Genomic DNA, 15,498 nt, shown 5'->3' with positions numbered 1-15,498 from the left:
TATATAATAAGATATCTGTAACTACTGATTTTAAAACAAAGCTTGAGGGATTTGCAGAAAACCGGGCTTTGACAGGTGAAGTCTAACCCACATGCCTATGCCCTTTTGAAGTGTGAAAGTGCAGAAAGACCACAGGTATCTTCAGCTAGTAAAATAACACTTCTAAAATATAAGTATTTTTTTACACATAAAACTTAAAAGCAATGGCTAGGATTCTCCATCGATGTTTTCCCCCAACCCACACGGCTGGAACAAAACACTAAAACCCTCAAAATCATAACCCAATTTGATTTAAACTCAGTCAGATCACAAGCCAACCACTAAATACAATTTACTTCTAGCTCCATGTGTGTGTGTCACCAAAATAGTTAGGAAACTACTGGAATGGAGCCAAGACCCAGGACCCTCTAAACAAGAAACCATTTAGGTTATGAAAGCATCTGTCTAGCAGAAATGAAGAAAGAAGCTGTACAGAACAAATTTTATACTGCTGTTCATAAGGAAAGTCTAAAAGGAACACTAAGGTCTTTCCAGAAATCATTCCATAACTTTACAAAGGCAAAGGGAACAGGAACAAACTTATATTCAAACATATCAAGCTGAAGTGGTTTGTTGCAGGCATCTTAAATGCTGCCTTCTCTTTGGAAAACATCAGTGTCGGAAATGACCTCAGCAATTTTTCAGCCATGGGGATCAGTTCCAAATTCACCCCATCCCACTCCCAGCAGGGCTGAGCTGACAGCGACCAAACCTGGGGGCTAACAGTGCACAGCCCTCCAGCATCCAATGGAAAAAGACTTGCTCCCAATGGGAGCAAGTGACAGCACAGTATGTGGCAGCTGATGTAAGGAACAGAAGAAAGAAAACCTCTGCTGTTCCTCCTTTCCTTAATATAAGGTTTGAGGAAAAGCTTTCCTCCCACTCTACAGTTTCACTGTAACTTCTACATTTTTCAGTGGCAGCAAGTAAAAGCAGACCTGTCCTACGAATATGACTAAGCTCCAGACAACAAACTGCCTGCTATCTATTTACATTGTGAAATACTCATTAAAAATCAACCACCAATTGACTGTTAAGGGACCCATCTTGACAAATGCTAGATAAGAGATGAAACCAAAACAACTTCACAGTCCCCCCAGCCTTGCTGAATGGAACCAGTCATTTTAAGTGGTCATTTGTTACACTGTTTTATCCAGCAAATTTATAATCATAATGAATTGAGAAAAAACATCACACTACAGCCTCTTTGCCTGAGAGTAATCTAAACTGAAAAGCACATGACAGAAAAATAGATTGATGGCCTGTGCAAAATAATTCCCTTGTGATTAATATATTTTATCATGTTGATGCTTCCAGTCATAATTATATTCCAAGAATCCAGTGAATAATGCTAAACATGAAAGACCACGTAAGAGCAGTCACTTTTTTTCTAGAAAAAAAGATTTGTATGTAATGCATTTGTTTGTAATACAGAGAGGGAAACTTACAAGAAAAACCAAACATATAACCATACTGTTACCGATATTCTGCCTATGCAAGCAAATAAAGACATAAAACTTCCTCAAAACACTTTCAAATACATTTTAAAAAAAGTAATTTTTATAATGACCAAATTTTAAAATCATGAAAAAGGCTGAAAGTCCAATGAATTCAAACTCCACAGAAAACCAGGGTAGCTCTTCCTCCAATCAGAGGATCCAGGGGCTTGCTCAGCCTGCAGTGGAGCAATGGGGTTATTCCTCCCCCTTTGCTGAACTTGGGGAGGACCCTGCCAGCTCATTTCTCCAACCTGAAGAGGTCACCCTGAGCAGCAGGCCTGCCCTCACTATGTCGGCTGGGCACCATCCTGCAGCACCAGGCACACAACCAGCAGCACAGGGGTCCTGCACCCCCCCATGTACAGCTCCACACAGGAGAGAGAAAGTGAAGCAAGGGCACATCAGAGGCTGGGAGACTGCTGAGACAGGGTGAGCTCTGGAGAGATCAAGAAACACCCCCTTGTATAGAGTCCCTCCCACTAAACAGCTGAGCTAAAGTTTGCTCTTGGATGGTTCTTTTGTTTTTCTTTTAAGAAATGACACACAGGTTGCAACATTTGTGACACAGCAATACTTCACAGGCTTATCAGATAGAAAATTAGCCCTCACCTCCTACCACCACTGAATTCAGTGTTTATAATTTTTTCAGCATTCAGTGACTTAGAACATCATTGAGCCTGATCAAATGAACTTCCCAGTGTTATTTCTAGAAGCTACTCATGAAACCACAGTTTCAGTGGTGTGACTGCACCCAAGGCCACCTGTTAAGTACCAACCAGATCTGCTTTTCCAATCTGAACAACCTTTTTTTCCCCTTTAATTTTGCTCTCCAACCTCCTTTCAATCCTGCTTACTTGGTTCTGGATTGAAGCCTTGATCTTAATTTTTCCCAGAACCTTTGAGCTACAGTTCTCTGCCAGTTACCCACTTCCCTACCAGCTCCTACCCAGAACGAGTACTCCTGGTATGTCTGTCTCCATACACACAATTCAAGCCTGAAGAACAGACTTTAAATACCAGATTCAACAGAGAAATTAACCTCTGGGTATAATTAAGTATTATGGAATATGCAGAAGCATCGTAAGCTGCGTGCATTCAGTACACCTGTACGCTTTCAGGTTTATTTTGGCATATTTCTCATTTTTCAACTAACCTCATTTTAGGAGACAGAAAAAATTATGTTCATATTTCCTTCATTAGTTGCATATACGCTTAGATGTCACATTTATACAACACCACATTTACCTATATTACAATAGGGTCCAAGGCAGACCAAGGACATCTAAAATATACCACTGTAACATACAGACAGTGCAAATCAAGTTGTTTACACTCCCAATGACACACCAACATACTCATGTTAGCAATGGAAAGCTTTCAAATCTTGTAAAGCAGCTATAAAGTGAAAGGCTGAGGCAGGATGCTGGCCAAAATTCAATCTCTTTCCTATTGGAGCAAGAACTTTATCTACTGATCTTAACAGTGACCACAGAGAAGCCCTCTCCACCTCTATTGCTTAAGCTTTCTGTAACCATTCTTCCCAGAAAAGGAATTTTTAGCCTCAGACTTTGAATGCCTCCACAAAACCACATTTTTCTTCTCATTTGGTGATATGATTTAATTATGGTACTTTCCTAATATAAAAGATTAACAGCTGTATTCAGAGCCCTGCATTTGCAAAGACTGCCAAATAGAAAAAATGTAAAGAAGTAACTCAGTATCCCTTTCCTTATCTGCACATATTTTGAGCAGCTTCCCCATGATTATTGTGGGATGTCATCAGAAGGGCATGAGAGAGTGGAACTATGGCTTGACAAGAAAGAGGTCACCCTGTTCTCCCATTCCTCCTTCCTTATGCTACCACTCCGTGTTGAACCAGAAAAGCAAAAACAGAGAGCAGAACAGAGATACAGAGCTAACAGCGATACATCTCTCATGCAATTGCACTCTTTCACAAGGAATTTGCCAAAAAGTCATCATCATGAGTCCAAGAGCTTTTTACGTTTGCCTTATCTGGAAGCCCTTCCTCCTCTGCACAGACTCTGGGTACAACAGCCCCTCTCAAGACTCTGACAAATTCTTAACTTTTTCTGCCCTGGTGTCACTTCCCAAACCAAATATCTAAGACATAGTCTGGCCCAGCTTCTTCTCAATTCAATGCAAAACATTACCACGCTATGGCAGTACTGCTTTGTGCTGTCTTCTGGACAGCATGAGTTGTCCACTGTAACGTAATGATGTCCAGAGATAGATTACAGATAATTAGTTTGGTATTTTTCATCCTCTTGCACCTTCTGCCAGCAAAGTGCCTTCTCGAGTTTGTACATACAGGATTTTATGACTGCAGTTCTAGATGTAAGGTTTGGATGGTATCAGTGTTTCACTCTGCTATTCACAGACAAGACATCTTGCTCTATCATGATGCAAGCCCATCTCAAGCTATTAGACATCAGCATGGACAGCAGCCGCTGACACATCAGCAGTCTAACCAAAGAGAAATTCCTCAAGATTTTGTGCGCTGATTTTAGCAGGCAACAACTGCTGGCTCATATGTGGCCATATGGACCCCTGACCCTATGGAAAAAATTGTGTACATTACTGCACAGCTACTAGTACCACTTTGTCTCTATTAGGGTTTAAATTTGGCTCTGGGAAGCTAGAGGTGTTTTTAGTGACCTGCAGTATATAAAGCAGATGTTATATGGATGCTTCTGAACTAAAGATTATTTCACTGGCTGTTATTTTAGGAGACTGGATTCAAGGACACAGATGACTCCCTCCAAGTCTCATGCTGCTTGTGAATTTGGAGGTCACTGCAATCAGCATGTCTACTACCTGTTGTGAACACCAAAGACGTTTACCAGAGAAGGAATATAACTTTTCTGTATCCAAGCCAGTTGTTCATAAACTGGAAAACTTCAGAACCACTATAAGATTGATAAAACCAAATTATCACTGAGAGAAGTAAGAATCTGTCCTCCTGAATTACTTTGCTAAGTTAACAGAACTACAGACTTACACTTCTTGTACTGAACTAATCCTCTGTTTAAAAAAAAAAAAAAAAAAAAAATCTGGAGCTTTTGCTGTTTTTTTGATCCCCCTGACTGGGATCCAGGGGTTGATAGAAGCTCTCTAGGAAATAGGTCTGCCACAACAACATATCCCTCCTTGACTAGCAGAGTTTTCATAAAGCCTTATTTAAGCGAGCTGCTGTGCAGCATCCTGCTGGACCATGCCCTACATTCCTCTGTACCATACCCTGCATTTGTCATTACAACTCATTTGCTCCGGTGCAAACCCACAGGCAGCATCAGCTGTGTTTAAACAGCCTTGGCAGGAACTGGTTAATGTAGCATCCCAGCCAAAGTCTATCCTTCACAGTCACCAACAATTCAAATTGGCGGATGTCAAGGCTTAGTATATTTATCAACTTCAAAGCCGAAAGTCAGTAAAGCATGGAGGTCCACTAACAGCTTCTTCCTTTTTAACTAGCGCAGAAAATGCATGATGTAAAACAGCCTTCTCTCTATCACAAGAAAACAAAGCACCAAGATTCTTTCAAAGAGATCATGTCTTGTTTGGCTTCTTGAAGAGCATCTGTCAATGTGGCAACTGAGTGCCACTCCACAACATATTGAGCTTCACAGTCAGTAGCTCTAATGGAAGACAACACCTCTCTCCTTCTCCCTTCATCCTGGCACATAAGAATAATGAATACCACTATGTATCAGCAAACTGAAACACCTGGCTTCAAAGGAATTACCTATTTCCTTAACTCACTACCAGGTTTTCCTCTGAGCATTCAGGTATTGACAGAAAACACTGCCTTAAGCTCCAGCTGTTAAGCTATAGTATTCCCCCACCTGAAAGACAATACAGCATATGAAGCTCAGACTATTTATTTAATCTGTTTTTTATAACACAATATAAAAATTTGATGATAGCATTAATACGTATAACGCATATGGCTATAAAAATGTCAACCAACTTTTATGGCTTTCCTCTTCATATGAATATTCAGTCATCCATTTGTCCCAAGATCCACTTCAATCCTAAAACAGAAAATATTAAATAATTTAACTGATGTATTTTCTTAGAAGTTCATTAATTTCTCAAATATTATTGTATAAGTAAATAAAAAAAATCTAACCACAGACACCTGTTCCATAGTAAAACAGAGGTCAGAAGGACAGTAAATTTATAAGCACTTTAAACAAAACTGGATAAATATGACCAAAAAAAAAGTATACTGTAGAAAGCCTTATGCTTCCTCTTAGCTCATGATTTTAGTCAAAGTTCCAAGTGTCTTTAAATTCCGTGCTGCTACTTGAGCATGCTAAATCCCAACTCCTTTAATTAGTCTTCAAAGCCCGTTACGTATCAGTACCCTGCATTTGTAAAGATAAACTCTTCAGCAGTTACTGAGTGCAAACACTGCTAGTTTTTCAAACTGTATTTCACAGAAATACTATGCAAGATCTGACCAATAACACGAAGTCCAAGACCATTACAAAATTTGATTATGTATTTCTTTCAAGGTTTCATACAGATACATGATTAGTTTAGTTATGAGGGCCACAAAAGCAGAGTGCTGGAGCACCTCTCCTATGAAGACAGGCTGAGAGAGGTGGTATTGTTCAACCCGGAGAAGAGAAGGCTCTGGGGAGACTTTACAGCAGCCTTCCAGTACCTAAGGGGGGGTACAAGAAAGCTGGAGAGGAACTTTTCACAAGTGCACATAGCACAGGACAAGGTTTCAAACTAAACAAGGAGAGATTTAGATTAGATGTTAGGAAGAAATTCTTTACTCAGAGGGTGGTGAGGCACTGGAACAGTTTGCCCAGACAAGTTTCGGATGACCCCTCCGTGAAGTGTTCAAGGTCAGGCTGGATGGAGATTTGAGCGATCTGGCCTAGTAGGTGACATCCCTGTGCATGGCAGCAAGGTTGGAACTAAATGATCTTGAAGGTACCTTCCAACTCAAATCATTCCATGATTTTATATTAATCTATAAAAGAGAAAGCATATAGAGATTTAAATACTATACTATAGTTTTGGGAGGCTCCTTCAGGTTTAAGAAAATATACACATCCATTAGTCCAAATTTTTTTAAAAGCCTTGGGGTTTGGGATGGGGGGGTGTGTGTGGAGTGGTGGTGAGAGCTTCAGATGTCAAAAATTTAAACAATAGACAGTATGCCCTTAAACCTCTTATTAGAATATGTGCATGTATCTGGAAGCAAATGCTACTTACATATGTCTCTTTTAATAATGGAAATGGTGTGAAGTCAAGAATCTAAATCTGCAGTCAGAGTTATTATAAACAATCTGCTGTTATTTTTATATAACTCAAAATAAGGTTATCCTTCAAACAGCAGTAGAGTATCACCTGCCTGATTTTAAACCACATTTTAGTATTTTATTACTGTTGTATATATGACAACATGACAGGTTTCCAAACACTACACAAACTTTTACACTGAAAACAAGACAAGAAGCTTTCATAAGATCATAAAAATAGTCCATTCATATACTGTGCTACTATCATACTAACACTACATACTTAAATTTTATTTCTAAGAAAATACTACATTTAATAGAAAAAAGTAAGTTCCAAATATTTGTATGAATCATAGAAGGCTGCAAAATCACCATAAACACTGACCTAACCAAATGTAACTAAAGACCGTAGAGGCTGAGAGCATGCTAACTGATGTAGACCATTTGCTCCGTCTCTCCTGAATCTTGTAGACTGTCCTTCCCTTTTGTTATTTCATCTCTCTTGCCATTACTTGGATTACTTCAAAATTTTCATGAAACAGATCTTCATTATTATCATCAGCGTTTTCTCTTTTAATTTGTTTTTAATTAAAGAACAACCTTTGAGTTTCTAGTTGCTCTTTTCTCTTTGCTCATGTCCAAAAATGGGACAACTGGACCAGATTTTCCACATCCTCAACTTTTATGATGTGGTCAACTAACCTGAACAGGAAATTACTTAGTCATCAAGGGTTTTTTAAATGAAATATAATGTATCCAAAAGCTTCATGGAGCCTCCATGAGAGGAACACAGAGTTTGACCTGTAATTGTTTCCAGTTCTCCGGGTTTTCTTATCATTACTCCTCTCTCCATGCACACAGACACACATGCTCCTACAACACAACTTAGCTTCAAGTTACACACCAGCGCCGAGGTCCTATTATGTTACAGTGGCTATGGTGACACAGCAAACATGGGTGTGTGTTTCAGAACTGCTAACAAACCACTATCCAACCAGCCACAGCTGCAGCTGGTTTTGAATTATTAAATCATGGCCAACACACCTCCTCATGGTAAAGCTACTTCGATAGCAATTGGGTTTTCTTATTTCCTCTCTTCAGGTCTGCATAAATTAGCACAGAATTTCCAAAATCCTTGCCCCATGGGGCACTCACCTCTCCAGAAAGGCTGTGAAGCTAGAAGAGCCTAAGTTTAAGAGCAAACCATTCATCTGAAAATTATGGTTAACTAGTAATTTGCAAATCTGTGACCTGATTTTCAGAAGAGTGGAAAAGCTTCAACTTCAGATGAAAGGACTTTGAAATGCATATGAAAAACAGGACCATCCATCCTTACAGATCTAGTGCACCCATTCTGTAACGTGTGTCACCACCATGAAACCTGCTTTGGACTTTGGTTTTCAGTATTTTACTGTGAAAACTCAGTTCCTACTACCAGAAATATGAAAGCAGACACTGAAAGTACAAATTGAAGCACTTTCTCTTTGCATCAAGCAGGTTTTATACTAGAAGAAAATCTACCCAATGAGACAACTACACAATATTGCCAATTAAGAATCTTTAGGTCAAAAAGGGTCTTTAATAATCACTGAACAAAGTGTCTAACAAATCACCAGTTTCAACCAAAAGAATGAAATTTAAGTAGCAAACACAGAATTATGTCCACTGCCAGCCAAAGACTAACCATTACCTTAAAATAGTGTTTTCAGACCCCAGGAGTTTATAAAGCTTATGAATGCCACCAAACATTAGACTCCTTCTCCTAGAGCAAGAGAAAACCAAATAAATTTCAACACCTAGTCCATTTTGAAAACCTGTCTTATTCAGATTAAATGTCCTGAGAGTCCCACCCTGACCACCATGCCCATCTGCTGGCAGAGCTGAGCAAGACTTATGGACCATATACGAAAAGTTTTGAGACAGTCATGCTGAGCATATTTCTAGAAAAATAGAGGCCCCTATGTGCGTAGTTACCCATACCTCTACAAACAAAACATTTCTGAACATATAAACCCGTATTAGCTCATTTAAAAAACAAGTCCACACTGGTATCACTTTCACTTCTCTTTTACATACTGATAATTTTAAAGTAATTCAAGTTAACATAGTTACAAATTAATCCTTGTGCTATTTTTACCCTTTTCTAATTCAGATAGACATGAGAACATACATTTGGAAAAGATCAACTCATTTCCAAAGCTAAAGTCATTTGCTGAATCAGGATTTATTACCTTTTATCTCTACAAAACAAACCCCTTATTTGAGCATAACCGTGTTTCTTAGTCACCTTCTTACATCATTTATTTTACTTTCAAAGTATGCACTTTTCTCCTTGAACGCCCTTACATCTGCCTTTTGACTTCTGCAATCCCTTTCAAAGGCCCTGAGTCACACCAAACTCTCCTGAAGACAGAGCATGACTTTTCCCAAACTCACAAAGACCACCCTGACCACCAGGTAAGGCAGGATCACTGAAAGCACAGTTTCAGCACCATTCAGAGACGAAGGAACACAGGTTATCCTCAACCCAGTGTTGAGGAAAGCTACCTTATTTATAATAATAGTAGACACATACTTGTCCTTTTTCTCCAAGTTCCTGATTTTTTGCCAGGAAATTTGTAAACTCTATAGAGTGTACATTCTGCAGAAGTTACAGATAAAAGATGCATGAACCACTAGCTACAGATCCACAACAGTCCTTGACATTTAAAATTGATAAGGTACAGGAGATGCTGAAATTTAATGCAGGACTGCACTGAATTACCACATGCCAAACTGTACCTAAAGTGCCTACCTTTCCAGACCTGGGTCTACTCCCTAGGATCTTTGAAAACTGACTGCCATGTACTACTGAAACTGAAACTAGCCAGTGCACTTTGCCACAAAGTTGTCTGTAAAAAAAAGCTTAAAAATTTTAAATTCCAACATAAGGCTGTCCCACCAGCAGCCCTCACAAGCTGCAAGACGAACCAGGTAATACAGCCTAAAACACACTCCGTTTAGGTTAAATGTAACTGCTACATATTTTATAGACCTCACAGGACCAAAGGATCACTTGCTATGAGTTCTGTTACTCATTTAACAACTGCAATTATAAGGGTTATTCTGTCCCCAGCTAAAGTTTTTGCTAGTCTTTGTGATTACTGTTCAGACAAGGCAGTTATTGCTTCAAGAGGCCAGCCCCTCACCAACATCTTTCATCCTCTCCTGTAACATCATAACAAAATACTTGAAGTGCTCAAAATATATCAGAAAATTAACTTAATGCTTCAACTCCTAGTTTTCAGATATTTTAACAGAAGTAAAGAAAAGCAGGAGGCAGAGAGTGGGATGCTTGTTGCTAGGTGATACCTAGCTCTCCTGAACTCCTACAGATTGAAATATTTATCCAGACTCCCACAAAAAATGACATCTAGCACAGACAAAGGAGACACACGTACCTAAGTACATCATGATTCAAGGTAAGAAGCAGCAGCTCTGCCACTAGCTCAGTCACTAGGGCAGCTAAGATGAGGAGGCTGAAGTCTGGCTTGGGAGTGATGCAGCTCCTCCTGAACACATACCCCAATTTCAGGTGAACCTTATGGGATGATACCTCCAATACATTTACACCTAACCAGAATGATCTCAGTGCCACTGGGATCACAGCAGCACAAGAAAACGTATCCTTGGCTCACCTGACCATATAGCAGTGGTTTTGTTCTGTTGTTTGTGGTTTTTTTCCCCAAACCATTACACTCTGAAAACAGGTTTCCATAGAAAAAAGCATGCAGTTGGCCAAATGCAGATGAGCAATTCATTAATCAAACAGGCAACCTTCACTCCATGTTCCTCCTCCTCACTTTAGAAGGTTTACTCCATGACTAAACTTTCAAGAAGTGCTTACACAGTTCTACAGTAAAGGCTTAGAGGAATAAACATTATTCTTTACAGGGTCTTTTATTTGACATTCATGAATTACTCTTAACTGAACAGCTTCAAGGATAAGTCCCAGACCTTCTGAGTCTTCAAGATAAATTCCAAATACAGTTTGTTTTCCCTGCAACTTAAGGGTTTGGTTTGACAAGAATATCACATAAAGTTTCAGAGAAAGATGATGTCTTTCAGTAATACTTAAAAAATACTCCAACTGTATCAACATACAATGTAGAAATGAAATTAGAAAGTGTACGTGCACAATGATCCATTGTAAAGTTAGAAAAGGGCAATTAAACTCTCGAGAAGTAGTGGAGTCCTTAAATGACTGGATTTAGGTAATAAATTTGTGGTCAGTCTAGAAGAGTGCAATGAATTGCAGGGAGCAGAGGAAAACACAGCAAATCACCGCATCCTCCTTGACTTGTTATTCTAGAAGTAGTAAGCTTTGACACACAGTTGTCTGAATGGATAGCTCTGAAAGCTTGATACTCCCTTCACAATTCTAGCTTAAACAGAATGATATTGTTTTTCATTAGATCCAAATAAAACAAATAATGATAAGCACAGTCAAACTTCACTTTGGAAGCTTCTCTGACATATCGAAACGTTCATGTTACAGTGCACACACACAGCACCTTCTCACACACTATTCAAACTCACACATTAGAGTTACAATTTTATTTACCAGCCTGTGCACAAAGTCAAAGGACTCAGTAAGCCTTTTGCTGCTACAAGAATTATAACTTTAATATATACACACACATATATACATTTATATATATATTAATATAAAAACATGCACTTACACAGACAAATTTTTTGGTGAATTAATTTTTAGTAAATAAAAGTCTGAAATAATCTGCTGAAAGCATACTTTCTAATGTATTATTCAAAACACAGGCTTTTCTGTTAAATGTAAATATGTTTCTGAACCCATAAAGAACTCCAACTAAAAAAAAGTCATCTTTTCCCCTTCAGACTTTATTTTTTCCCCTGATCTTCTTCAGCAAAACAGTGTCTATTACTCTCCAGATAATGATTATCCAAGATTCATACTTGCAGGGGCTTGAGAACATCTGAAAGAAATTATAAACCAGTAGTATTTAAAACTGGTTATTTCTAATTGCAGGTTGGGATTATCCATGTTGTTTTTCTACATTTTGTTTACACTTCAGATAAAACAAATGTGATAAACGTACTAAGAGTGAAGTGTAGGGTAACCTCACAGGAAAACTGCTTGTGCTTCAAGTAGGATAAGAGGGAAGAGACTTGCCAGTGAGTCTCCCATATCACCACAGTGGGGAAAGGGATAAAGACCAACCTCTCCAGTAGATCTTCCATCAGGAGACTAGACTGTCACTACAGGTGTTGTACAGAAAAAGACTTAACTGTATAGCTTTCCTACTCTTATTTTTCCCCCGACAATATGGATTAACATTATCAAATGCTATTACCCACTCCTCCCTACTAGTTTAATGCCTTTACTCAAAAAAGATTTATGTTTAGTCCAGAATCGAGCCAGCTCTACTTGTGGTACAGGTAGCAGTATTTACTCTCTCCTCTCAAAGTTGCAATATAATCCTTTACATTCTAAACCATTCAAGAACAAAACAAGAGTTTTCATTTTCTGTTAGGAGTCTGCTGAATCCCAGAGACTACCAGAAGAACAAGTAAACCCCTCACTAGTATGCAATTTTATAAATGTAGTAACGAGAGCTTAAGAACTAGTTTCTTTAGAATTAGTCAATGGAGCATCGATTTCTATGTGGACTGTGCATCTGATGTTTCTCTGTGTGATGGCAACCTCCACAGTACCTGATCTAAGGGAGGGTGGATGAACACCTAAGGCCTCTTGCTACAAAGTCCAAAGGAATGAGCACTTCACTGGACACTCGTGTCAAAATCTGCTCTTGGTTAACCCACCTGCAGTGAGCACTCCTACATTGGTTTAGTCTGCAAGAATGTCTGAAACACATAAATGTCTGATTAATGCTACACTCATATGGCTTCAAAAAGTCTCCTCATAGTTGCCTTCAGAGGGAACACCAAGACAATGGAAAAATCAGAGCAGGAAGAAAAAATGTAACACTGTTTATATGTGGTAGCTTATATAAACCCTGGCATGTTTTCTGCTTTTAGACTGGACAAATTGTTGTAAAAAAGTTAGAGAACAGCACTAACCACCATCCCACTGTGGACAAAATAACATGCAGCTCTCCCTTTACCACAGTGTCAAGTGCTCTGTGCCAACTTTCACAGCAAAACCACTTAAAGAATAAGCAAAAACACAAGTTGTGCCCATTAAACTTCCTTTAAAAGAGGGAACAAAATCATTCCCACAAGCAGCAGAAGTAGTTAACCAAGCTGTAAGTATATACATCACCAGAAGGTGGTTTTAATATCAGTGTTGATGTCCTTGCACCTGGCAGAGGCAGCAAGAGCCAACACCTTGCTTCACCAAGCCTCAGCCTGGAGACAGCACCCAGAAGTGCACACATGTGCAGATCCCAGTTCACTGTGTCAATCAACACAAGTTAGCAAAAACCCAAATTGCTCAAACAAACCTATTCTGCTCCTCCAAAACAGAGGTGACAATAAGCATGACATGGCCGTGACCTCTCTATCTAGCACAGGCACAGCCTCTATGAGAAGACAGGCTTCCATAATTTACGCCAAAATTGGTAAAAATGGGCAAACAGAACCAAGCAAATGCTGTTCCAACTTGCGATATACACCGAAGAAACCCAACCATCCTATTTTATAGGCTCAGAGTTATCCTTCCAAGAAAAAAGAAAGTTATAAGTTGAATGCACCGTGCTCTACATAGTAGATAGTAATGTTCAGCTCCAACTACTGCCTTTGCACAACCCACAGCAAATTCCATTCATGGTAATTTGGACCCCTTCTTTTGCTTTCTATTAGAAACATACCAATAAAATGTTTTTTTTTCAAGAAAATAGCATAGTAGCTATCCATGTGAATGTGTAGGTACATATTCAGGCTCTAAAAGAGGAGCACAACATGGTATCAGTGATGCTATTAATCAGTATAAGGAGTCTATTTGGCTGGCATCCCACAAACGTTGGGTGATGAGTGTCTATATTAATGGGAAGGTATTACACTCTCCTAAATTTATCAATTGACCACAAGTCTTTCAATTAATAATTTTTAACATCTCTTCCTCTAGCCTATCCTTTCGTGAAATTGCAGACTGGCATTATTATTAGTAACTATACCTATGCATACTGTAGGTAAAAGGTTCAGAAAAGGGAGAAATCCCAAATCTGTCAATACAACATTACCATCAGGCACTGAATAGCTCAAAATAGCTTCACTACCAGACTCAGCAGCTACAAATCTTTTAGTAATTTGAAATCTAGACAAAGTCGCTATACGGTACTTGGGCTCTTGATGCCTTTCAGAGGAACAAGGAGAGTAAAATTTACCCCAGGACTGTTCCTGGAGAATTTCCACTGAAAACTCTCCATCCAGCACTTCAAGCTTCACAATACATGATAAAGCTCAGTACAAGTCATGATTAACCTTGGGAAGTGGTACATGTGTTTGGAAATCCACCCAAAACATACCTGGTCATATTCCATCAGCCTCCCTAGGCCTCATCATTTCTTTCCTTGTTCTAATAGCTCTCGTATTTTTAACAGGAAACTCAGCTGGTCTGGTTATTTTCCTGTCCTTGCTCAGAGAGAAATACATTTGTTTCTCCCCTATCTGACAGTTCCGCCCATCACTTAGACTTTCTTTGGGGACGGAGATGGTTGCAGAATAATTCAATGTATTATTTCATGCAATATTCCAAGGGGGGGTTAATCTGAAAATCTGACTACATACTGAACTGCAAAAACTAAAAGTAGTCTGATTTCAAAAGGTAATTTGTACTTTCCAGTCCCCTACTGAGATGACTGCAGCAGCCTGCAGGACTCACCATCTGCATGCAGTAAGCCAGTGCCATTTCATTCTGCAGACCAGCACGGACAAACCACCACATTAACCGTGGCTCGGCAATTATTCACATTCACAGCCCAGAAACTATGACCTGAAGAGCAACTTTATCTGCTGAAGTTCTTGCCAGCTGGCGGGTTCATCTCACCTACTGACAGCCACTTACACCTGCGCTAGCTGCCCTTCATGGCTCTGTAGCTGAAGGAGAGAAAGAGGCAATGTAAGGGCCTGAGTCACTGTCACTGCAGCCAGTCCAGCAACTGCTTTTGATCAAAAAGTATCTTAAATAAAACAGTACTTAGTTGTCTGCAAAGTGAAGGGTACTACGAGTTTTAAGAGCTCTGGCTTTTTAAACAAGTCTTGGGTTCCTCTGTTCTCCTGATCAAATCCTCTAAGTTCTATGACTTAAGAATCCATCACTTTCAATGGAGCCAGGTCGACTTTGAAGAGCATCCCATTTTTACACGAGCTGGGGGAAAAAAAGTAAAAACAAAAAAGTAACCTGAACTGGTTAAACAGTATTGTCAAGCAGAAATTAGCGACATCACCCATGCTAAGCTTCCTGTATACCAAAGCTCATCAGTTACATGGACACCACCATAAAATAATTATTACAAAATTCAGAAATTGAGGACGGCAGGAAGTCAAATTGCTTGGTTTATTAAACAAGAGACAAAATCACTACATAGTTCTGAATTTCATGGAGGAACTCAAAATTGTAAAGATCAAGGATTTTCACCCAACTGGGCCAGACAGCTGATCCTGTCCTCTGTGTCACCCCAGTGAAACAAACCAACCCCAAA

General features: G+C 39.2%; 1 protein-coding gene across 4 annotated transcripts in view; it reads right to left on the bottom strand.

Moving 5' to 3' along the window:
* Positions 1-15,498, bottom strand: part of KLF12 (Kruppel like factor 12) — a 183,740-nt gene that overhangs the window by 156,270 nt on the left and 11,972 nt on the right. For all 4 annotated transcript variants that reach the window (XM_027882954.1, XM_027882956.1, XM_027882957.1 and 1 more), the window contains exon 2: positions 5,527-5,590. In XM_027882954.1, the coding sequence (XP_027738755.1) occupies positions 5,527-5,547 (21 nt within the window). In that variant the 5' untranslated portion in view covers positions 5,548-5,590. The remainder of the gene's footprint in view (positions 1-5,526; positions 5,591-15,498) is intronic.

The sequence above is a fragment of the Empidonax traillii genome, unplaced genomic scaffold (genome assembly GCF_003031625.1).
Source record: "Empidonax traillii isolate 1590-97213 ecotype Southwest subspecies unplaced genomic scaffold, ASM303162v1 scaffold115:size2055165, whole genome shotgun sequence".
Classification (NCBI taxonomy): domain Eukaryota; kingdom Metazoa; phylum Chordata; class Aves; order Passeriformes; family Tyrannidae; genus Empidonax; species Empidonax traillii.
Note: the sequence above shows the minus strand (reverse complement) of the source record. Positions and strands in the feature narration are given on the sequence as shown.